The 26150-nt window shown below is 37.8% G+C and overlaps 2 protein-coding genes across 4 annotated transcripts in view; both read right to left on the reverse strand.

Moving 5' to 3' along the window:
* schip1 (schwannomin interacting protein 1) overlaps nt 1–6320 on the reverse strand; it is a 308678-nt gene extending 302358 nt beyond the window's left edge. Inside the window, exons 1-2 of one of the 2 annotated variants that reach the window (XM_026941093.3) lie at nt 6163–6295; nt 5804–5879 (exon numbers count right to left, since the gene is read on the reverse strand). In XM_026941093.3, coding sequence (XP_026796894.3) covers nt 5804–5879; nt 6163–6185 — 99 coding nt within the window. In that variant the 5' untranslated portion in view covers nt 6186–6295. Of the gene's footprint in view, nt 1–5803; nt 5880–6162 lie in introns of both variants that reach the window. The other variant, XM_053227587.1, reaches the window with a different exon arrangement.
* A 2617-nt stretch (nt 6321–8937) lies between these two features.
* On the reverse strand, nt 8938–25035 carry mfsd1 (major facilitator superfamily domain containing 1). Of its 2 annotated transcripts, XM_026941491.3 has the most exons (17): nt 24797–25035; nt 24584–24636; nt 21786–21898; nt 21297–21339; nt 20150–20217; nt 19955–20063; nt 19380–19482; nt 18438–18536; nt 17999–18110; nt 16046–16102; nt 15738–15894; nt 14979–15076; nt 14664–14776; nt 12877–12924; nt 12710–12776; nt 9859–9970; nt 8938–9349 (listed from the first exon to the last, which is right to left on the reverse strand). In XM_026941491.3, exons 1-17 carry the CDS (start codon nt 24939–24941, stop codon nt 9290–9292), a joined length of 1557 nt encoding a protein of 518 aa, XP_026797292.1. In that variant the 5' UTR covers nt 24942–25035; the 3' UTR covers nt 8938–9289. The 2 variants fall into 2 exon arrangements, with proteins under 2 accessions (XP_026797292.1, XP_026797293.1); XM_026941492.3 differs by lacking the exons at nt 8938–9349; nt 9859–9970 and adding an exon at nt 10129–12182 and having other exon boundaries at nt 24797–25034.
* Between the last annotated feature and the right edge of the window lie 1115 nt (nt 25036–26150).

The following is a 26150-nucleotide window of genomic DNA, read 5'->3' on the forward strand; positions in this document are numbered from 1 at the left end:
CAAGAAGGAAGACACCAAAGCTAAAGTAATGTTTTAATGTTGCACCACCTAAGCACTACCCACTTTCAGAATCTCTTGCTGGTTAAACATTTGTAATAATAATAATAATAATAATAATAATAATACAAGCTGGGTTTTGTAGTAGTAACATATTCAGGATACATCAGCCCTCAATCCTGAGTGTATATCCAGATTTGCTCATAACCACGACCTTTCCCATCACCATAAGAAAAGATGAAACCAGATGCAGTCAAGTTCTGCTCTGAAACTGATTTCTCCCTCAGTCTTTATGAAGCACTCTCAGTGCCTGAGCATGCTGACATTGATTGAACGGCAAATCCCCAGTCCCCAAGCGGAGGGTATAATGTATAAAAACATGTTGGAAGAGAGACAGAGAGAGACTGACAGTGTGTACGTGTTTGTTATAGCTAGCTTTACAACAGCAGAGAGCTATGGCATGTCAGCACTATCTTGTGCTTTGTATCGAGCTTCCATGTACATTTTAGCCAGCCACATCAACCAGAGTTGGCTAGCAAAATAGTTTACCAGCATCATAAGCTGCAATTATCTAACATTATATACAGTCTATGTCGGTGGTACATTGAAGAGCATTGCTATATCTGGCTAGCTAAGTGATGTGGCTGTATCAACTAGTTACTAAATGTCTCGCACGTTTTTCTAATCAGTTATTAAATGACTCACATAGCTTTCACTATCTTGGAAGACCTCTTTATATACTTCATAATTTTTGGCAGAGAAGTCCTAGAGAAGTAGTAATTGGTGGAACTGCTGGCAGCTGATTCTGCCATGATTGCCTTTGTGAGGAGATGTTCACAAACACAATCAAGGAGTCTTTCAGGACCTCAGTATTTCCAACTGGTTTACTCAGTCATATGTTACATAGGCAATGATCATGTTCTACATGAACATTTTTCTATTTACTACTCAGCTTCAGAGCTTTTTGCATGTTAGCTAGCATTTTACAGATTAAGAATTGCTGCTGTAAACTAGCTAATGTGCGCACAGTTCTATTAAAATGCCATTTTACAGTGCTAATTTTATTTTAATACAAAGTTGAAGTACTTTAAAGAATTTGAAACTGTACAACTTTTAGCAGAATTTGAGAAGGATATTGTGCACATCTACCACCTCTGACTACAAGCTACAAACAGACGGTAATGTTTTTGCGTTTAAAAACTATAACTGTGCTCCAAGGAATATCACCATGCACTATCTGATCAGCGCTGTGTTGCTTTGATGTTATCGATTGCTTGGTCTGGGGAAATGTTGAATCAGGAGAAAGAGTTGTATCTGTAAGGGCAGGCATTAATTGAAATATTGGAAATCAATTTACATGGGCAGCAGTGGCAGTGTGACAGTATTCAGCACTACAGTTGCAGGTCCTGGAGCAGTCTAAAGAGAGGAGAGTAAAATACAACATGCAAGCCGAATGGTAATTGCACTAAGTAATGCAGAAAGAAAAAGATAAATGACAACTAGAATACTGAAAAAAAATGAATTCAGTCAGTAGAAGCATGCCAGCAAAAGCGCCACTCTTCCATATTCTTCTCATAAACCAGTGTTCATCTGGACAACATTATTAATATTTGTAAAAACTTTTAATATTTAGTTGGACAGCAGGATCGTACATTACATTTCAACTTAGCATCAATTTCCATCTTGAATGAAACTGCACCAGCATCCCAAAGTGATACAATTCATGCAAGAGTTAAAATAGTGACAGGAATACAGAAAAAGTAAGATGGAATCAGCATATCAGCAATCTGTAAGTCTCAGAAACATATACATAAGACAAAGAGATCTGACACCAGTGTCAAGTGATGAAGAAGGGATAAGAAATGGTGACGGAAAGCCTTTTCATTTTAATACTGGTGCTCATGTTTCAAATTAATTTCATCAGCAGTCATGAAGGAGTTGGATGACAGATGAGGATGCTTTATTCAGGGTGAAGATCTTGTGTAATGAGGAAGGTTTGTCATCGAAACCATCTGTTTATGGAGCTCCTATAGGTCACCAAGCATACCATAGAACCCTAAGATTTAATGCTACACACATTATAATCAAATGATCAAATGAATCAAATGATCAGTAGTTATGAATTTGAGCCTGTGTATGTAATATAGAATTAAATGCATTCATGAAGTCGTAAAGTACTTAAATTAGCACTTTGTTATTTTTAAAAAAATCTAGCTCATCTAGGGTCATTAAAGGCCATAGGCTATAGTGCTCAATGCTATCTCATGTGCATAACGGCAGTTGACAGGTATAGCGATTATTGTATGGTTTATAAAGAGTAAAACACATTTTGTTTTAACTTGACCAACCATTTTAGCAACAAAAATAATAGTAACAACAATTTTAAAAAAGGTTTAATAAACTCACTAACTTAACAGACATACATATGTTATGAAAGATATTAAGTTTGATTTACTTTGTTTTGTTTTTTTAATGCAAGAATATATCTGATGAATACAAAAATTCTTGGTTTGGGGTCATATAAGGACATTAGCACTCAACAGCTGTTGAACAAACTGCAAACAATTACAGTGGTATCCAACTGCTTATATTAATATGTTGAATGAATAACCACAATGTATTACACAAATACTCAAAAACTGTTACTACACTGTTATTTTGAGTTGTGGAAGTCAAAGACACTTTCTAAAGATATTCGTCATATGCATAACAGCAGTTGATAAGTAAGCGATGTCTTCATAGGCAGCTCAACACCAATAATTATAACCACAGAATACCACAAATGCTAATCACAGTATTAATCAAAATGGTAGGATTTATTACACTGATTTAGATAACACACCTATGGACCATATACAATATTTTGATGTATTTCATACACAATATAAGCAGATAAACAAAAACATTTGCTACACACTGATACAAAAGTGCTTTGCTTATCATTCACCACCTGCCTTTAAATAATTATCAATGCAGGAGCTGTAGACAACTTGGTATTTAAGAGATGGATTTGCGTCCAATGTATGAGTGGGAAACAAAAGCAAAAGACGGCTGCCATGCCCTACAGAATAAACTATTTTGCTGTCAAAGTGCGGAAGCAGGCAAGTGCAATGGATCTGATCTTGTTACACCGCTGGCTTATTAAGACACAGTCAGTTGTTTCAGCACAGGGCCCGGCTGCACTCTACACACTCATATGCTTTCCCTGGGGAAGCAACTGGGGAAGCAGAACACATTTCTGACATCTAATATCTGTCTCTCTCTCTTCCTCTTTCTGTAGTTGCCCATCTACTTGTCTCCCTGTCTACCTCACAAATGAGGTTTTTGGCTTTTCCACACCACTACACCATTGCTCTTTCCTTTATAATGCATTTCAGAGCCTATTAACTGACATTTACAAGGCAATGCGCTTGTACTTGCATTTTTATAAATGCTTATTATGCTTCAAAAACACAGTTTAGCCCATAACATGATTTTGGAATTTAAAAGTAAGACTGAACACACAACTAGTCATTCACACAAAGAAAATGTTCCATAAAAGTGCTTTCTTATCTTATTGTTTTTTACTTTGAAAGTCCTGTTTATTAAGGTGTTGTAGAGTGCCTGTCTCATCCTCTCCAACTCACTAGTCCTAAATATTCATTCATAATATTCATTCATAATATTCATAACATTATTGACTCATGACGTTAACGACTCATGCGTTAACATGGGTAGGTAATGTTTGTTTACTCCAGTAAATTAGCTAGCAAGAAGCAGGTTCAACAAGGAATAAAGCAGTCTGCACATCAGTACAGGCAGACATCTTAATTAAATCACTGTTGGGTAATGTGTTGCTGTTCCAGTCCTGAGCAGGAAGATTCTCAGCTGCTTGCAGAACCACTAGTGCGCATTTTACATGTAATTATATGGGAAGTGACTACAAGACTGCTGCTAGCGTTTTTTTTTTTTGGGTCACAACATTTCAAATTTTAAAAAACGCAAACTTTACAGAAAAGCGCAAAGTAACGTCAAGCGCTGTTTTAACTCCCAACCAATCAGGTTGCTGGTTGAAAAGCAAGCAAGAAAAACAAACATGGATGGCAAAGTGCCAGTTGTAATTTAAATAAAAATAAGTAAACTGGTTATTTTAGGGACAGTCTCAGCTTTGCGATGTTACGTCCCATTTTATCTGTGGCTGCACACAGTCAAGTCATACAAGCAGCTCCTCTTCTCTTGATTTCTATCTCCAAAACCACAGCAAAGGAAAATAACCTCCTCATTGCCAGACTTTTCACTTCACAGGAATGGGCTTTCTTCACTCATCATTTTGAGTTAGTGTTGAGTTCACTAGCCAATGTAAGCTTACAAAACTGTGTACTTTCGATCAGGTTGTGTTCACTTGCACTGTAGGTTGATTGCAATGATGGCACAATCACCAAAAACTTTGCAAATAATATGCAAATGTATTTCTCACATGTAGCAGATAAATCTGTAATTTTGAACATATGTAAAAATATGAAAAAAATTTTTCTTACAAATGAACTAAAAAAAGAACAAGGCACAGACTGCATTTTTTAGTGCTAGAGCATCTCCTTATTGTTTGAAAGCCACCAAAACATAGGGGGAAGAAAGCCAAGTTTAACAATATACTCCCTTTAATTATACAAATCTGCTGTTTTATAGTGTTAAGAAATATTTCATTGTGCATTCTGATCAGTTGCCTATGTTCGGCTTCAGTGGTCTCTCAACTGTGGTCTATGATGTTCAGAAAAACTAATCCCAAGAGAATAATAAACCAGCAAGAGCTTTGCACCAGGAAATATCCCAATGATAGCAACATTATTACAGCCAATCACAGTGATCGATCTATGCCATGAGGCTGAGCTCAATACCTCAATTTTTAAAGCGCTGAATACAGCACATTGCTATGAATTATTAAGGAGATGTGCTGGGAGATCCGTTCGAATGCATACAAGCTCTGCTCTCTCTCTCTCTCTCTCTCTCTCTCTCACACACACACACACACACACACACACACAACATTCATTAACTCAGTACTAATAAAGGTACTAGCTGTTCATTAAATCTAAGATCGCCACTGCAGAAGAACTGAACTGTGTTAGTCTTACACACATTGTATGAATTTACAGACCTACTAATAAATATTAAATAGTTTTACATATTTAATGATTAGCTACACGTGCAAGTACATATAATCTGAAATGCTGTTCTGGATTTAGTTTGTAGGGCAGTCATTTCATAATCGTTCTTGCACTCGACAAACTTTACATTTTGTCATGGTTTTTATGGTCTTTATGGTCTGATTACAATCCATCCAATTCTGCAGCCATATCAGGTGTCAAGTTTGCGCGTTCCCGGCGGGAGCGCGCGTAGTTTCTGTCCAGGGTGCTGAAACGACACGCAGGTGGCAAATTCAAACGTGCACAAGGTAATCACTTGAGACAGTAACCAGCTGTCAAGATTCATCATTTCATTTGCATCATTTCCCTTCGCTTTTTATAGCACATGATACTCCCAAATGAGCCACATGATGACCCTCTATGGGGTGTCAAGACACAACACAGACTGACCTTTATGTATGAATGCACATACACAAACGCACACGATTGTAGTCTACAGACGCCGATGACGCAGCTGCACCATTCCCATTAGTTATCTGAACACCTAACCGGCGACAGTGATGTAATTCCAGTCCAAAGGCACCTTGGAGATGCACGTCCTGAATCTTAACCCCTTAAACGCTCTGGGAATTACTAAGGAATGGCAGTGTTTTGAGTCACGGAGTAAAACTGTTCGACTTTACCTGTGTGATTCGCAGAGATAAGCGCTTCCTCTCGGTCTCGCCACGTAGTCTCGCGCCTTCACCGCGGGAAGCGTCCCTGCAAACACCAGCAAAGTTAGGGGTGTTAATAAAGCTCAGGACAGACAGAGGGAATTCGGTCATGCTAAGGATCTTTGCGATGACATAAGCGAGTAAGAACACCGAACACGGCGTAATAAAACACACACACACACACACACACACACACACACACACACACACACACCAAAAATCCACCTCTATCTTGCACGCATTCCTTATCGCTGTTACAGCGCGAGACGACACGATAATAACCCCGACATCCGCACATCAGAGATCACGGGTGGTTTAAAATCACTAACCGAAAATCGCCGGTGCCCAGCATGCCCGTGTGTCGCGTCGGTCAAAGTATCCGGGAGGAAAACCGTGAGCGGCGGGAAGCGGCTGGAGATGCGACTCCGCGAGCTCACACTCAGCCAATGAGACGGCTCGGCTTGTGCGTGCTTTATAAGCGCGCGCAAAGAACCTCGCGAGCCGCCGAGATCCGTAATCAGCGTCAAGGATTACTGCTGCAACTAAACACAGCTGACACAGGACATCAAATCTTATACTGAATTTACAGCATCCAAAATAACCTATGTAGGCTTATATATAAACATACCACATGTATAAATAGACTGAATAAATAAACAAGTCAATTGGTTCAATTTATTTGTTGACTAATTCATGTATTAGGAGCCTATAGCCTGATAGCTTATATAATAGCTTATATAACCTGCATATTATAATATAAAGAAATGAACCAAAACTACAGTAACATCATTTTTAACCCATTAGTTTAGCTATCTGCGGAACGCTAGTCAGCTCATAGCACAGTTTCTGTATTAAATACATGCTTACAAACTATAGTAGTGGTAGAAGCTGATGGTGCCAGTGTTTATTAGGCTACAAAAAAGAATGAAAAATATATATTCGTGTACGACAAAGAAAAAAATGAACCCATAAATAAAAGTGCAAAAGCTTGGAGAAAAAAGCCATGAAAGTAATGCCATAAAATTCAGCAGTTTGTTAAGGATAACGTTACACCTCCAGGTGCAGGAGAAAAAAAACAAAAAAAAAAACAAACAGGTTTTGGAAATTAAATGTCCAAACATTACCAGCTTACCTTTTTCGACTAAAATTGCAGTAAACCACATTTTCTAGGTATAACTTGGCAAAGAGATAGCCTAGCTAAGCAGCTAACAATGTGTCTCCCGAGAAAAAAAATTAATAAATAAATAAATTGGCTAATACACAGTCGTCAGAGGACATTTTATATCGGTCTTCAGCCCAGTGTTGTGGAAATGGGTTACATAAACGTGTATAATTACGCATAAGTTAACTGTAGTAGCTAAAATACTAGCTTCTAGTATTTTAACGTCACACCTGGGACCGTTAAAATTTAAAATTTAAAATGGTCAGCGCGAGACCTGTAGCTTCTTTGTTCCCAACGCAATGTTACTTAAAAAAAAAAAGTCAAGACCATTAAACAATTACCGAGCACTGATAAACTATGACTCAGACAAGCAAACACAGAATTAAAACTACACTTCAGTATTTGATTTGATTTGTATACACAAGAAAACAGAAAGCAGATTTTTACTACTGTCTGCTCCATTAGAATCCTACAGGTTATCCATTTGCATAAATAGGTCTGTTTCATAGAGAGAGAGAGAAAACAACAACAACAACAACCAAAAACACACAAGATGTGTCATCTTAATTTATGACTGGCTCTCTAGACTGTGACTAGTGAAAAAGAAACAATTGCTTTCTGACTGAGCATATCAAAGCTGTTTAAAGAAGATCAGTAACATCCCACGCCAAGATTAGCTGTTTAGCTGATCAAAATGGTTATTTATACAGCCAGAGAAAGGTTTTGTCTTTCTTGGATAGGATTTATCTGAGGATAAATGTGAGAACAATGGTCCCTCTTTATGACAGTAAGTCATTTCAAGTTCAGTGCTGAAATATTAGTCCATTTTGTCCTTTGCTACTGGTGCAGACACAAGTAAAATGGCATCATCTACTCAGAGAAGTCAGCCATCAACCATAGGGGAGTAAGTTAGAAAAGTAATGTTTGAAAAACCAATGTGTCCTGTCACATAAAATATCAGCACTGGGCAAACTGGGATAGACTGGGGCCGGATTCTGCAATATGCCAGTAATGCACTCACAAAAACCTAAACATTACATCTCTGAAGGTAATTTCTTAACAACTTTTAACATTCCATTTTCTCTCTACTTCCTCTTTCATATGCATATGCATATGTATACTTTGTGATGGAATGCCACACCCTTAGCATTGATATTGCTATGTGGTCATGCTAAGCTTTTACGTAAACCTAAAGCTGTATTTCACCTGCTTTTTTGCAAAAACTTCAACAGAAAATGAAAGTTCAGACTCTGCCAATGAAAATCAGCACAATCAACTACAGTCTAGGAGTGTGGTAATAGTGGTCCGAGTTGTATTACTGTTGTAACCCCTGTTCAAGAGTGTTCTATTATGTGAAATTTAGACCCCATCAATCCCAACAGGATACTTTTCTGTTGACGGTGTCTTTAGCTCAGCAGATAAAATCCTGGTTATGAGATGGAAATTGGCAGCGTTGCATGAGATGGCATTCAATCTATACCAGGAGTCTACATATGGCTTGAGTCCAGCACAATTTGACAGTCTCCCTGCACAATCCCACCTAGCATGGCAAACAAGGGAAAAATTCTGTATATGATTAGAAATGAGGTTTGTTGACACCATCCTTCTCTTATAATGACCTCAGAAATGACTGTTTGGTTTGTAATTATCTGGAGCTTATACACGCTGCAGCCACATTTAATTGGAAACGCATCATCTCCACTCAAGGGGAGAGAGAAGTTAAGAGGATTGTGTAATTTATTATTGTTATCTCAAGTACCTGACAGAGGAAGGGCACAAATCACCATAGATGAAATCTCCATTTTAGGGTGTCTCAGACTTGCTTCTGTATCAAGAAACCTGGAGTGAGCACACAGGATGTTGCTAAACTTTGAAGAAGTCCATTAACTAATGACAAATAAGGTAGGCATGTACATTTTTGCACTAACTGCAACAAAAAGGTATCTGATTTATGTACTGTAAAAATGTCTTTATTAAATAGTGTTGCCTGATATACAATCATAAAATAAGTACAATACAATTTCTGTTCACCAGATTAAAGTGCAATAGTGAAAAACATAACAATCCATAAACAGTGTTGGGTGTTAATCTAAGTAATAGAACACTGACATGAACTGACATGAATTACCTGAACAGGGAGAGTGCCCATAAATACTTAAAATTGCCTGAACCAAAAAGGGTTGTATTGTGCAGTTTACATCCCCACAGAAACACCAAAAGCATCATGCAGTGTTTTTTTTTAGCCCATGCGTTAGTTCACAGTGAGACAATGGATGACTATCTTTAAGAGCAGATCATCGGAGCAAACTTCTGTAAGCAAGGGAGGACAGATGGATGTTGTAGTGGTCTGGGAGCTGTTCATTGAGGAAACAAATACAGCAAAAGTGTGTTAGATAAACATTAGAGATGCTTTTTACTAATCAAAACAAGTCAAAGAAATAAAGAAATGCCATCAGAATAGGAAAAATTAAGATGATGATCATTAGTTTTGTGTCAAACAGCAATTCAGTATGTCAGAACAAGCTGTAGGATAATATAGGAAATGGCATTTTCATGTGAACATTAAAAACAAGAAGGAATTTAAAAGTGCCATCCAGCAATTCATCCCTTGAGTGTTTAAGATAAAAAACAAAAGACTATTCAAGTCCTTAAAATAGGCCGGCACGTAGGTATAGCGACATTAGTTCTACTAAGATATGGTGTCAAATAGCAATTTAATGTGCTTTCAAAAATATCCAAAACAAACAAACAAAAAAGATTATTTAATTTTTGCACACTTGGATGCCAAGTTTAAAGTAGTAGGACAGGATAAATAGTGTAATCTAAGGCACAGAAGAAAAAAGTGAGCCTGTGTGTGGGCTACCTGCGCCCCCAGTCTGGAGAGATAGCGATTACGAAGGACAAATGAGGACAGGGGTTTGAAATGAGCCTGCTCCTCCCGCTGCTTCTTTAAGATTTGCAGCCTCTGTGGCACCCTGAGAGAGAGAGAGAGAGAGAGAGAGAGAGAGAGAGAGACAGAACACAGTGGGGAGCAAATGGAGACACACAGAAATGGTAGAATTCAAAGTAAGCTTTAAATATAATAAGAAAAGATGCATTTGTACAATCTACCAAGCAATCAAAAGACACAGTGCAATGCAAAATCACTATCTTTTATTTGTTCTTCCAACCCTCATAGTTTATACAGTACAAAAATAAGATTAATTTAATTTCTCTAGATCAGACTTGAGGCCACCTTTGAATACAAAAAGCTGCACTATCTAATCCAGACCCTCTTCCTGAGGCAATGAGTTTCAGTGTGAACCATGAACATGACTCAACAAGTAACATCATATCAAAGGGTTTAAACTTTGTCAATGGGGAGCCCCTCATGCTTACAAACATTTCACAAAGGTCTTTAATCAAACTCATTAGACAGTCCCTACTGCAGTAACTCGTTTCCATATTAAACGATTAACAGCAAGATAAAAGCTCAATCCCAATGGGACTACTGACAAGTTTGAAAACAACCCACTATTATTCCTCTCCCACAGAACACAGGGTAGATTCTGTCAGAGGTTTGGGCATTCATCATTATGCTACAAGGCAAAAAGAAGTTCACTGGCAATGATTAGTGTGAAGCCAAAAAGTGTATTGATCCAAGATTACTGTCCCAATGGCAAAGCAATCCTAGTCATTAGAATGGGAAAGACGCTATTTGATTGTTTAAAAGTATACTACAATTTTAATAATAAAGGCAAGCCAGTTGGCAATAAGTGCTCTGTGCAAAAATCACAAAGTTTCTTTGTCAGATTCCAAAGCGAATATGACTGAACATCTTGGATACATGGTTTTTTTTGTGTGTGTGTGTGTGTGTGTGGGGGGGGGGGTTACCATTCCATTACTGTTATTAACACACCCTCATTGACTTCCCCTTGCTATATCCCCTAGCTATATCCCCTAGAACACCCTAGTTTCTTAGCTAGTAATCAAGAAGCCTTCAGGAGTACAACCTATCCAGAAACCACTACAGCAAATAAGAAGGATGAAGCTGTTTAAGGTTATTATTACATCTAACATGAGGGCTGATTTATCTTCATTACTTCCTTCTGCCAGCTAGTTAGTAAAGCAATAAGTTTGAAGGAACTTTAACAGGGATGCACAAATTAAAAAAAAAAAAAAAAAAAGAAAGAAAGAAAGAAAATTCCCAAATTGACAAACAGCCATGGTAAATGTCCCAAAGTCTAAAATATTTAAAAGACTGCTGATATGCTAGAAATCTTTTTTGCTCCAATTAACAAAAAATATAAAGCTTGTATAATTACTGTCATATTATTTGCAGTTTTCTGCAAATAAAAATCCAGTCTTCTTGATCAATACCATGTAGATTATACGCAGAGAACATAAATACTGTGGAATAGATACTACGCATGTTGATTTCTACATGCAATTGTAAGGTCACTATTTATAGTGAAACAAAATTTAAAAATTGTTTGAAAGCAATGCACCCTAGGTTGAAGAGAGAAAACAAATCATAATTAATATTTAAAAATAATAATAATAATAATAATAATTAAAAGGGAAAAAAAAAAAAAAAAAAAAAAAAAAAAAAAAAAAAGATAAAACCAGGAATAAAAACACCCGACTCATCTGTCAAGTGAGGTCATGTAAAAGTCAGAAGAGCCACAACATGGCTTCTCACAGGGGGTGAGGTACCAAAATGTAGGGTGTTGTGAACCCGTGAATAGAAAGCATTAGCTACATCCCAGTAAGTTTTCCAGTGGGTGAAGATTCACCAGTGCAAAGGTCTGTGGAAAGAACCGGCGCTAAATGATACCGAGAGTAAAAAGGAAGTTGTATTTTCAGTGTCCATGACTGAGTGCCAGCTGCCCTGAGGTGGAGTTAGAGTGGCAGGACATCCTCTCTGGCATGACCCAACCAGCCAAATCGAATCCATCCTCCTCTCCTCAGCCTGTACAATATCCCAATCCTACTTTTAACACAGCAGTGATTATTAAAAGTTCTATTTGCGGGTAGAAGGCTATTTGAGCGGGCCCTATACCCCTGTGTTGGGATTAGAGTGGTCAGTGTGACGAAGAGGAGTAAGTAGTGCAGAAATGCCCATTGGTGGGTGATTGACAGGGAGTGTTGTCCAGTGAGACAGATCACAGCAGGAAGGGTGGAGCCAGTGGACTGAACAGCTATCACCTGGAACACAGCACACAGGCTTTGTTACAGTACAACACACATGCGTTATATCCACTGGGTGATTATAGGGGGTCTTGTTAGGGCATCTTGTTAATAAGTACTGTATGCCACAGGTGTTAGCTTATTGATGTAATACATGATGTGCAACACTGGCATTTTGTATTTTAGCCTGCTCACACTTTATACTTTATATACACTGTAATGGTTTCAAAATATCAGTTTTCCTTATTTCTATTTGCAGGTCTTGGGGACAGAGCTTATTATTAAGTTATTCAGTTCCAATTCCAGTGTATGGCACAGAGTTGGGTTTTCCCTCAAGTCTATTAACAAAAAACACCTTCAAATAAACTCTTCAAAATCTGATAGAAATCCATTACTGTAGAAAGTTAACATGGCCCTGACTCTGAATCTGCATAACTTTGCATTACCTAAGCATGAAGATAACCCTAGTGGTGAAATCATTAAGAGTTCAAGCTGTAATGAGGGAAATAGTAAAAGTTCAAGAGGTCAGACCGTAATGAACTCACTCTGACTCAGCAGATGAGCCCTTCTGGAGTCTGGCTCGGGCAGAGGCCGAAAGGTTCAGTTCTCCACCTTGTTAAAAACATGTGGTGAGAGTGAGAAATGTATAATGAGGCAGATCATTCTGGTGAAGTGCTAGAAATTGAGTGACGTAGCTTCCTGTCAAACATACCTCGGACAAAGTCCGCAAAGTAAAGCATCACCACTGCTATCAGAGCCACTGTTGAAAGAGAACAAAATATTACACCTATACAGTGCCTAATAAACTGACAACTCAATGTACCATGCCTACTAGAACTTTTGGCACCCTTGAGGAAAATGAGCAAAAATGAATATATAAAAAAGGACCATGTAATAACTGATATTTTGAGCTCAAATATATGATACATTGCATATTTTTAAGCACAATTTTTTTTATGTAGTGCATTTTCTTTTACAAAGCACTGGTTTCAGAATTATTAGCACCCTTACAATTAATATTAATACAATTAATAGGTATTGATAGTATTTTGTGACACCTGCCCTGGGGAGAGTAACAGCTCTAAGTCTCTTCCTGTAATGTCTAACAAGTTTAGAGACACTTGTAGAAGGATCTTGGGACATTTCTCCGTGCAGAACATTTTAAGCTCCTTTATATTCTTATATTTGTGCATGGGAGCTTCCCTCTTTAATTCAGAACAGTTCAGTAGGGTTCCCTTTTGTCACCAAACATGGCTGATGTTTTTTTTTTTTTTTTTGTCTGGTCACATCTGACCACAACACACAATGCCACTTGGTGAAGTTCAGGTGCTGCATTTTGTGCAATGTTCTGTGCAATTCTAAAACTGTTATCATCTAAAACTGGGCTGTTTTTCCCTTCCTTCACCATCCTCCTGACTGTGATCATGGGCCCAACACATGGCAAATTTACAAATATGAAAAATGTGAAACATCTTTTTCATGGCCCTGTTTGTGTTTAATGACATTTTTAACTATGTACGTATTTTTATACCCATTACACAATTTGTGTAGGTCAAACACCATCTGTCTCTTTTGAGGAAAGATCTTTCATAATGGATGGCAAAAAGGATTTTACATTTGAGTAAAGACAGAGTTCCTGGGGACTGAGAGCAAATATATATTTAAAAAAAAAAAATTCTTCTCCCCCAGTGCATTTGGTTGAAATAAATTCTTTGGGGTGTCAATACTTTTGGCACAGTCTTTTCCCTCAAAAATAAGTCACAAAGTTATTCTCATAAGAATGATTTTTATAAGAACAAAGATAAATAATCCCTTGTTAGAACATTTTAATGATCGTGTGCACTGTTTATTTTATACAATAATTGTTGCTCATTTTTTATGAAGGGTGCCAATAATTCTAGGGAGCACTGTATGTTCTTATTTTCCATATACACTGTGTTGTGAGGTGCAAGAAAGGTCTGACTTCAGGGGATGTACCCCTGCTTTCATGTGCTGGTTCCACATTGGTGGAATGAGATTCTTTCAGCAAAGATGCAGCAAAATCAGCCACATATTTTACCTTTTACAAAAGTTATATAAAGTTCAATTTGTGGAACTCAGTGTTTCCACCATGTTGTGAGAGCTTTAGGATGGGGGAAATATTCTCAATTGCTATGATCAAATCCATAGAAATAGCTATATGTGGCGAAAAGAGAGCATGCGGCAACATGCTGTGAAAAATGGAGGTGTAACGTTATACATTCTCCAAGTACACTGTATATTTGCATCAGATGTCAGAACTTTTTGTAAGTCACCCTGAACACCATCTACCAGATGACTAAAAGCAGATGGTTAAAAAACAAATCTGAAGTACTAGAGTTGATGTGGTTCTCAAATTTCATGCAATTTTATCAAGGAACTTTGTGTACTACACCAGTGACTTATAAATACACACTGATGACAGGCTTCACACATACAGTATATATAGCCTCTCAGTGTTCACACAGCATTGTCACTCACAGCAGATGCATGCACAGAAGAAGACCTCCAGGAAGAGGTAACCCTTGCTGTCGAGAATGGCTCCTGCTGCCATGGAGATAAGTGCCAAACCCAGGTTCTGTATGGACTGCATACTGTTGAGAGAGAGAGAGAGAGAGAGAGAGAGAGAAACAGAATAGATGATAAAGTTGACTAAGCTTTATATGATACCATAGTTTAGAGACATTTACCAAATACAGCTAGTAAAGTTTCAGTAATCTCTTCATATCCATCGGGGGAATCAAGAGGAACTTCATAGCACTGAATAAAAGCAAAAAAGTAAAGTCGGGTTCTTACAATCCATATGCCGTGCCCAGTTGGTGTTCTGGCACTACAAAGGCCACCATTGGCCAGAGAGCACAGGCCAACAGTGAATATGACACACCCAAAAGGACCTATGGAGAAGAATTAAAATGTACACTTAAAAAGATTGTCAGGTTCACTCTACAAATACTATCAAAAATGGGTATATTGTGCTTATTATTAAAGCTGTTGAGATGCATAATTGAGATTATCCCTGCAATGGACTGGCATCCCGTTCTGGGTATAATTCCACCTCACATCGAGTGTTCCTGGGATACATGGATCCACTGCAATGATGAATTAATTAATTATGTTGGCTTGAGAAAGCCAACATTCTGTTCTGCTGTTTAAGCTTCTTCTTCTTCTTCTGACACCCAAAATTTCTAACGCTACTCCTGCTAGAGCTTTCAAGCTACATGCTCCTAACTCACCACAGACCGCCAGCCTGTTCTGACTTAGTGTGCGCTGACTTTTCTAACTGAACAGAATTATGGTTTTCCCATTAAGAAAGCTCAAACTGGCCAAAATTCCCAATGACTTCCACTGAAAATTTTAGACTGTTATAACTCCTAAACCTTTCATGCTACATTCACCAAACTCAGCACAACTTTCTGTCTTTCAACTTCAAACTACCTTCAAGCTGATGAAACAGTTTTAAAATTTCAGACTGGCTTTGTCAAGCCAACATCAAAGTTTGTGACGTGACAAACTTTACCTATCTAGTTAATTATTGAGATTGCACAAAGGCTTTACCATAGCAAACCAGGGATTCCAGAAAGTAAAAGCCAACATCATGTGAGCAATCAGCGTGGTGACCACAGCACACAGAACCCATGTGATGTTCTTGCCCGTTTTATCCACCATGAAACCCAACACAGGGGAGGCTGGAGCTGAGATGATGTACACAATGCTGGAATAGAAAGAGAAGAAAAATGGCCTCATTGGAACAACATAGTATTTTATGCCTTATTATGCATACTGACTCAAAATTAGCAATCCACCATTAGAAATCCTCTGTTGCCACTCATGTCACAAAATATTGTATTACCACGCAAGATTACCTGTTGATTGCTCTTGCCTGGGTCGGAGTGAAGTTAAACTTCTCAATGAAGAAAACCCTGCAAAGGAGTGGATAAATCAGTTAGACAAATCAAGACTGTATAACAAAGTAATTACTATTATTAGATCCTTATTCCTGATGCCATATGAAATATGTGCACTTTTAGCTTAATTCATTAATTGATTGATTGGTTGATTAGTTAATTAATTAAGCAAATTCATGTAGCAAATGAAATGAACTGTCAGTGGTTTGCAAAACACTTTTAACAGAATAAAAAATAACATTCAACATACAGAGGGTCAACCTTTAAACAAGGTATATGTTTTAGGTGAAAAATTGTATGCATGGGAGAGAACAGGAAGTATGGCTTCAGGTCTGCATCTGTCTAAAGCCCCAGAAGATGAAGGAAATTGCTGATACTCCAGGGAGAGAGTGAAGTCAGACAGCCAGAAAAGAGGTCTCAAAAAACTCTTTTTGCTACTTTTGACCTACACAAACGTCATCATTTATTATGATTTCATAGCATGCAGAAACTGGACATATACAGTGTCAATGCATCTTTATTGACTTAAATAGAGAGAGTGCTAAAAGAAATGCAACAAAGCACGTGGGATTAAAATAGATGCACATCTGCTGTGTGCCATATTTAAAAAGGCTTCAGAAATGGTCTGGCGTTAACTGACTCCAAATGTCAAACTACATTAACCATTGCAGCAACCTAGAAAAATGGCGTTCATGGAGAGCAAAGACATGAGAAGTTGGAGACTGAGGACATGTATATATTCTTAGAAAGGATAAGCCTGTATGATTTCCTCTTTATTGTTACAGTAAAGAAGCTATGATGTGAATAAATTAATTTTTGCTATCTTTCTGAAACAAAAATACATAAATATGATAAACTGAATAGATGCATTTATAAGAATATGTCAGAAGAAGAAGAAGAAGAAGAAGAAGAAGAACAACAACAACAACAACAACAACAACAGCCTTAGTTTTTAACCTTCTGGCACTCATGTAGACCAGGCAGAAATTATGTTTGATACCCCTGTGAAACATATTAGTCTTTTTCCAGTTGTTTTGATACCCACTGAACAAATGGGTATCAAAACAACTGGAAAAAAACTAATAGAAAAGAACAAATGGGCAGGAACATTTCCTGCCGATGGGCAATTTTGTTTTGAGTACAAATTGCTAGCTGGGATTGAATAACAATCTGCAGAAAAAAGTCAACAGACTATAGACAAATGCACAAACTTTGGATTTGGCCATCAGCTAAGCAGCTTTCCAGTCTGCCAAATTGATAAATCAACTTGTTTTCTTTCTTTCTTTTTTTTAAATAGCTGCTGTACATATAAACCTGAACCAACAGCTATCAGTTCCCTTTTTAGGCTTCTTCTGTGTCCATGTCCTAAATGATTATTGACATTTTACCAATGGGTGCCTCGGTGGATCTGTTTGTTGCTTTGTTTGTCCACACTGTGGCTATTACATGGATTTTTACCCACTTGGACTATTGAGTTTTCACAGCCTGGAGCCAGAATACTGGCTATTTATTTTTTCATTTGGGCAAGACATGCCTGTTAGGTGAGTGCTGCTGTTTAGAGAACAACAATATGAGACTGTTGTTGCTATGCAATTTACTAGTGCTTGTGGGAGCATATAATGTTTCTGTATTTGTCCAAGAGCATAATTTAATGACCATTTGGGCCACAAATTTCAAATAGTAGTCAGCCACTATTCTACTTCCATATATAGTTGCATGTTTAAACCATCTCCTTTCTTAAACCACATTTAACTGACTGTGTACACATTAAACATACTAATACATTCCCAGTTCATTTTTGTAATAACAAACATTTCAAACATCTGTTGTCTGAGGCATTCACATTACTTTGAAAAGCAAAGTACGTGTGTGTGTGTGTGTGTGTGTGTGTGTGTGTGTGTGCGCACTTACTGTCCCAAGCCAATAAAGGGGAAGATGGCCACATAATATCCCACACAGACGATGAAGATCATCCACAGTTGAAAAGGGAAGTCCTTTACATCCTTCAGCTTGATCACTTCACCTACACGCACACAAATAATAAAAAGCCAGATCACTTCCCTTTTCTAATCACAGCACTTAATGCCCTGTTAAGCCGTCATATTGACAGCATCATATAGAAGGAGGTATGAAAAGTTTTCAAGGTTGAAGGAAAGACTGTAATTATGTCCCATATGGGTCCTAAGCCTTACTGCCAAGCTGAATGTAATACGGTCACAAAAAAAGGCACTAGGATCAGCAGAATATACGTTGTTTATCAATCCATGTGTAAGCGGTGCTTCTACAGACAGGCAATCGAACACCTTGATTTTTATAGTGTACCAGCCATAAAAACACACAGTTAACTGACCAGTCTTTCCCTGCTCCTTGTTGAGAATCCTCTCTGCCCGCTTGTCAAAGTAGGCCAATAGGAGAGCACAGATCAGAGATAAGACACATGTCAAAGCCGCTGAAAAACAAGTCACACACACACACACACACAGACACTTCAGTTCCTCTTAGATACAATCAGCTAAACAGCCACAAATTTCACCACGCTTACTTTTCATGGTGGATATTTACTGCAACAGGGAGCTTCTGTGCATGGAGTACAACACAAATTGTTATTTAATATACCATGTTTCTGTTTCTTTGGAAAGTGAAATGAAACGCACTGGAAAGTATAGACAAATTCTGTCCACATCCAGTAGTTTAAGGGAATGAAGTGCAATATGAAAAGCCATTTAAAATAGAACTGCTTAATGATAAAAAGAGAAGGGAAACTTCAACTTTACAAAATGAATTCCTAAGCAGAAAAGGGAAAAGGACTAGGCTGTGCATTATCTGGATTAGAGTAGCATTAGACGAAAGAGTAACAGAGCAGAAGTGAAACTGGAAACTCAATGACGTGACAGCTCACAGGGTCCGATTTCATTTTTTGTACATAGTAATGAAAAACGGCTTTACATTCCAAACAAGCCCTCGCTGACAGTGTAACTAGAGACTCAAATTTTAAAGATTGAGCATCAGATGATATGAATGTGGCAGAAAGTGTTTTTCAAATGGTAACACACTAACCAGTGCAAAGAGTTTGTCCTGATATAATGTCGATGAGCTTGAGAGTGAGATCTATACAGTATAGATGAGCACAGATTTAATATAAATAACCTAAATACATTCAAGTATATGGAAATGATTAAGCTAGGGTTCAAGTCTATGGAGTTCTACAAAAATATCAGGATCCTTTATGTTAATAAAATGCTTTAAATCAGTGGTGTTCGTTGTTGCTTGACAGTGAAAACGGGCCACATACCGATCATGAGCGCAGCTCCGAGAGCAAAGTGACCGGTGTAGCCCAGTGAGTCTGTCATTTGATCATACACCCAGCTCATGATGTTCATGTTCACTGTACTGCCCTAGAAGGAATCAAACACATGCAAACAAGGTTAACAGGCTATTGGGGAACAATTAACTCTCAAGGTAAATAATGCAATCATCCTTATTTTCTGTCAATCCTATCAAGCGTCCTAGTTTTTGTTCATTATTCTAATATTTGCATTTGTAAGTGAAGCTTAGAGTTTTTAATGGAGAACTAAAGGACAGTCATTTAGTACATGAAGGGCTCAAATGGTCTCAAAACAGTAGATAATTTTCATATTGACTCCACAATTTTTTTTTTTTTTTTAGAACAACATATTTTACTCAATATAGCAACCAAAACATCCAAGTTGCAGCCTATGTCTTTTGGAATTTTTTTTTTTTTTTTTTTTTGATTTAGGATTTTTTAACAGGGAGCCAAGCCTAAAATTAGACTAAACTGGTCTCCAAAACAGAACTAATTATACACAGTTTTTTTTTTTCAAAAGCCACCCATGTATCTTGTCTCACCACTCTCGCCATGCTGAGCTGCAGTCCGAATACCAGGTTAAGCTCCTTTCCTTTGAACCAATTCACTGCGTATGTGTTCTGAGCCACAGCCAAAGACTCTCCTCCAATACTGCATATTGAGAAAAAGCATGTTTACAGTAATTCAGTCATCACTACTTAAAAAGTGGACGTTTCCTCCAAGTAGTAGGACCTTACCCAAAAACAAAGCGCCCAAATTCCATCAACCAGAAATGGTTGACCAAAGCACCGAGGGCAAATATGACCTGCAAAAAAAATCATGTTATGAAACTGTACAGTTTTGTTTAAAAAAAAAAAAAAAAAAAAAAAAAAAAAAAAAAATCATAAAGAAATAAAAAAATATATTATTATTACGCAGCCAACAGTAGGAGACTACGTACAAACAGGGCTGTACTGTCACATATTGCTCTTCCCATATGGACATAAATACAGACAAGTGACAATTTAATGTGGAAAAAAAAAAAAAACACAGCTTGAGTCCCTTATTGAAAATGGTCACTGCAGATGAACACTGCAGTTCTGAATGATCAGCTTTATCCTATGATGAAACATTTCTATTCTGATGGGAGTGGTCTCTTTCAGGATGACTCCACCCCCACCTGCAAGGCACCTGAATCATCTGATAAGGATGAAAATGGTGCAAGTGGTGCTATGGCGCAATATGCTATAGCCTTCAGTCTCAACCCAATTGAACACCTATGGGAGATTTTGGAGCAATGTGTCAGACATCACTCTCCACCACCATCATCATCAAAAGACCAATTGCAGGGGATATCTTTTGGAAGAACAGTGCTTCATTTCTCAAAGACAGTTTCAGAGACATGTAGAATATATGCCAAGGTGCAGTGAAGCTGCTCTGGCACTTTGTACTAAGTCTTAACACAATATACAAGATACTTTATGTAGGTTTACTTTTTTTTTCTTTAATTTGTCACAGGTCTGGAGGATTAAGTAAACATTCTGCATTTCAGCTCCATAGCAAAGAGACAAAATTATTAATACTAATAATTATGGATTATGGAGCATACAGAGTATAATTTTAAGTTCAAGATGTTTTGATTTTTAGAATTAAATCATGTTCATCTTTCAACTACACAATAATAGTTGTCCATGCATATTAAATGTTTGTCAAGTATTAATATTATAGTATTATAATATTATAATATATTAATTAATATTATAATATTAATACAAGTATTATAATGCATGTGTGCAGCAGTAATGATTCGTATCAAAAGAGTTGACTGATTAGTTTTACAGGAAAAACAGTATTCTTAAAAACAAAAAACATGCTTAAAAAAAAGAATTTTGGAAATGTATCTACCTGCCCAACACACACAAAGAGTGCAAAGATGACTGTCCCCAACCTAGAAAGATCAACAGGGTCATATAATTCCTACTGACAACCTTACTAGCATATAAAGTCAAACTAGAGCAACTTACAGTTTTAAAATCATCAAATCATATAAAGGTAAGTGGTTGGTTTATTACCACTGAATGTGAGATGTAGAGCACAACTTTATAGCTGATCTTGAAAAAAAAACTCTGTACACATACATGAACCTGAAATTTTTGTGATTTATTTAATCTGCTCAATCTACAGGGCGTCCAAAAAGTCAGGAACCAATGAGAGTAAAACTACATATACTTAAATACTATATAGAAAATTTACAACAACATATGCACTACATGTTAACCCTTATGCTCTACACATTTTCTCAGCTGCTGTATCATGTTTTTGTGGATTTTGCTCAATGTATTCAATGTATTGCTCAACAATTAGTAAAATTAAATACAAATATATGGGACTTACCTGATGCCAAATACCCTGTCCAACAAAAATCCTCCCAGGAAACAGAGAAATACATTGGGCCATGAGTACCAGGCATAAAGCTGCATGAATTTGGAGGTGTTTAACTGCATATCCTATCAAGGGAGAAATAAACGGAGAGAGAGAGCATTAGGTCATCTTCCATTACAAATTCAACAGCTCAATGCCAGAAATGTTGATGACAGCAGCTGGAGTTTTAGACAGATTTCATTTTTAAGGCCAAAATCCTGGGTAAGTTTCACTATAATATTTATATCTCTCGAGTGACAGCAGCAAAAAAGACATATAAAGCACAGATCTATCAACACACTACCATTCTATTACATAGACAAAAACAACAAATCACATACACTTTAAAATATCATTACTACCATGATCCTTGGCAAGCAACAATTTTGAGCAATGAAAGCCTAGTTTAGAAGGCAGCAAAAAGACATTTATCTAGCGAGTGACTAAAGGTTGGATGTGTTATGTGCAAAATGTGTGATGCAAAGATGACTATTCATTTTTGTTACCAAACTCTCTTGAGGGGGAAGAAAAACATTAACTCTAAAACCATAAATGGTTCTTCTGCTTGTCCCTATGGAGGAACCCTTAAAAAGGGTTTATGCAAAACCTACAAGAGAGAAATACTGATCCCTCAACCATCAAAAGACCCCTTACGGTACTAAGAGACTCTACCAAGAAACTTTTTATGTGAATTCACTTAGGAAGTAATACAATCTGTGATATCATTGCTCCCTGAACAAAAGTTTACCCCAAAAACATACAGATTCACCATTTTTATTGAAATTCTTTACAAAGTGACATTATTGCGCAAGCCATAGAGGTCAACTACCGTTTATCTCATTTCATTCTCTGACCTTCTGCATGTTTATACCTTCAAGTGAAACAGGAAGCCTTGGCTAACCATAAGAGCCCATGAACAAAAAACTGACTTTAAAAAAGGGAAAATTAAAGACACCTCTGTTAGATTTTGTTAATAGCTTTGCAGCAGTGGTGGAAACTAAAACATACATACATGTGAACTTCTCGTATCCCTTTTTATGCTGTTCATTAACAACTTACATAGGGAGCTGTATAGCTGACACTCTGCATAAAATGATTAAAAAAACAAACAAACAAAAAATGTGCATTTTTTGATATGGTGACGTTTTCTGTAAGGAGACGCTTATTTTGCATTTTTGGAAGAATTCTTCAATGTCAGCACTTTGTAACAGTCAGAGATAAAGCTGTTCCGGTTTCATGGTAACACGACAAGCTGCATTTTTTGCCTCATTAACTTCATGGGGTTGGGAGGGATGGGGTTTGAGACAGGCTGGTGAGGGGATGGAACCTGTTTTACGTACATTCGACAAGCATGAATTGTAAGTATAAACTAAGGAAAAAGTATGAGGTCACTCTTTAATTAATAAACAAATGTTAGCTAGCAAGAACAAAATTTCAGGATGTGCTGTTAAAGGAAAGTTCTGTTTCACTGTGGCACACGTCACACCACCCCATCGTTAACAATTTCTCATTGTGTTTTACTCCCTATTTGGATAATTCATTGGCTTAACAGGTCTGCAACAGGAAACACTCACTTGTCTAGAATGGCTTTGTATGCTGTAACATTACAATTTCCCTTCACTGGAACCAAATGGCCCAAACCTGTTCCAGCATGACAATGTCCCCGTGCACAAAGCGGGCTCCATGAAGACATGGTGTGCCAAAGTTGGAGTGGAAGAACTCAAGTGTCCTGCACAGAGTCCTGACCTCAACCCCACTGAACACCTTTGGAATGAACTGGAACACCGACTTCATGCCAGGCCTTCTTGCCAGACATCAATGCCCAATCTTTTGAGCTCTTATGGGTGAATGGGTGAATGGGCAGAAATCCTCATAGCTTTCACAAAGAGTGGAGACTGTTACTTCAGCAAAAGGTGAACCAACTCTATATTAATGCCCATGGTTTTGGAAATGGGAAGTTCAGTGGTCAGGAGTCCACATACATTTGGCCATATAGTGCACAACAAGGAATGTGAATCATTAATGTTCTTGCCAAAAAGCACAACCATTTTTATAACATATTTCCAAGGTAGATTTCTAGCTGCAGCATATTAGATCCAGTAGTCCTACACCAAGGGTCATTCAAGCCCTTAGTTACAGCATCAGCATCTGTATATTTTAATTATTACTAACTTCTACAGGGGTAGAACTGTTTCCATATGAGCTTAATCTATGCATATTTGAACCAGCATATACTGATTGGCTTACACCAGGTGTATTCACCAAACAGCTCCACCTTTGTTATATGGATAACTGGAAATTTGCACCAAAATTAAACATATTTTTTGTAGTAGATTCACATAGCATTCAGGTTTTGACAGAAGTCCTAGCTGTTTCCCCCAACAGCATCACTAAATGATTCATACTGATGTGAGATTGAATGATGAATTTGGGTATTTTAAGATAATGTTACAACAGTTGTTAAGAGCTTGCTATTTCTGTTGATATGTCAGCCATGTCATGTTTAGAATGAACTTCCCAACCCCTGTCCCACGTCAGATCTCGGAATATCTGATCACCCTGCTTAAGATCAGATCAGTAAATCAATACACAACAACAGCACCATGTGCACTTCCACCTTAAATCAATCCCTACCTTAAAAGAGGATTTCCCATAAGGAAAGCATGAGAAATCAATAAGATAGGCGCAGCAGATAAAGCAGGAAACACTCAGTAAAGGGCATATTAACAAGCTTTCACACAGCTAGTAAACAGATAAAGAAGCACTCTAACCTGGATGACTTGTTTCTGAAGAGCAGCCGGGTTATCATAACAGAAGTAGCTTCCTGAAACCGAGGAAAAAGAAAATTCATTATATTTTGAAAGATTATAGGATACAATCTAGCACTAAATACAACAAATTTCAGCAAAGTGTACCAGTATCACAACTCTGTTACTCAGTAACAAGGCTGACTGTTTGCTAGTGAAGTGAAAAAAAAAACTCACCGAATCCCAGAAAACACATAAAAACAAGGACGACAATTCGGTGGAGTAAATGATTCGGGTCACAAAACGGGGACATGCGTCTTCTGCTTCCACCATCATGTCCATTTTCACTTAAAAGCCTTTGGTTTTCTTGCCTGTCAGCCATTTCCGCGCTTTACTTCAATCTCCTGTAGCCTTTAATGAAGAGCAAAGAAAGAAATTTAAGATCATGTGACCACACGACGTCATGTGACTGCAATAGCACGTGCTTCTTTTTCTTTTCTTTTCTTTTTTTTAAAAACCCCAGAAGGGGTTTGAATAAACACAGCAGACAAACCGGCCCAGGACAGGGACAAGGTTTCATATTCCAGATTATTGAGCATTTTACTCTAATAAGTAGAAAATAAAATAATATCAAACTTCTGAACTTCATGTTGTTTTTTGTTGTAGAGCTCCCCGCTGTATGCAAAATGGTTTCGCCCGCGCGCGCAGACTAGAAAAAAAAGGCTCCCTGAACTTCAGCAGGAGGGGTGGATGGATGGATGGATGGATGGGTGGGTGCATGCGAGTTGCTTAGTCACACGGTTTCTGTCGATAACGCATCGCAGTATGTGTGTATAAATGTAATTTACTACCACAGTTGAAGCTCATGAGGTCATTTAACGTCTGAGGTCATCTTTTAACTGCTGCACTGTTGTAAAGAGTGTTTATTAAAAAACTAGGATTAATAACAGATTGTGTCACACATCTGGCTGAAATGTGAAAATGCAATTTAACCTTAGAGGATTTACTAATAAGGCTATGTAAGTATAATTTCACTCTCTCTCACTCACTCACCGCATTATCCTGGGCAGGGTAACCGGTGTCTATCCCAGGAACACTGGGCATGAGGCAGGAATACATGCTCCATCACAGTTCATCACAGTGCACCATGCACACACACTCACATTCCTAATGCTCATTCACACCTAGAGGCAATTTCTCTTAGCCAATCCACCTAATGACATGGTTTGGGGAAATGGGAGGAAAGACACCCATGTGGTAAGGGGAGAACATGCACAGAAACTCCACACAGACAGCAACCATGAGTCAGGATCCATCCATGAGGACCATGGAGCTGTGAGGCGGCAGTGATACCCACTGCGTCACCATGCAACCTGAGTAAAATGTGACCGTTTATAACTTATTTTCCCAGACTGACCCTTCAGTCAAATGTGCATCTTCAAGGTGGCCTACCTGCCAGTGAAGTTAAGAAGAATAACCTTGCCATAAAGGGTCTATGAGTTAGTCCATACTGATAAGTGCAAAGATTTGCACCCCCATGGTGTCTGGATAAAAAATGAAACATTTACCTTACAGTTTATCTATGAAATAA

Source organism: Pangasianodon hypophthalmus, chromosome 21, assembly GCF_027358585.1.
Source record: "Pangasianodon hypophthalmus isolate fPanHyp1 chromosome 21, fPanHyp1.pri, whole genome shotgun sequence".
NCBI classification, from domain to species: Eukaryota; Metazoa; Chordata; class Actinopteri; order Siluriformes; family Pangasiidae; genus Pangasianodon; species Pangasianodon hypophthalmus.

What these genes read in the sequence shown, in the direction of transcription:
- mfsd1 (XM_026941491.3), bottom strand. Translation starts at nt 24,941, where the DNA reads ATGGCTGACAGGCAAGAAAACCAAAGGCTTTTAAGTGAAAATGGACAT. An exon ending in TATGTGTTTTCTGGGATTCG is followed by an intron (nt 24,637 to 24,796) that starts GTGAGTTTTTTT and finishes CCTCGGTTTCAG; the next exon opens with GAAGCTACTTCTGTTATGAT. An exon ending in CAGGCAAGAGCAATCAACAG is followed by an intron (nt 15,895 to 16,045) that starts GTAATCTTGCGT and finishes TTTCTATTCCAG; the next exon opens with CATTGTGTACATCATCTCAG.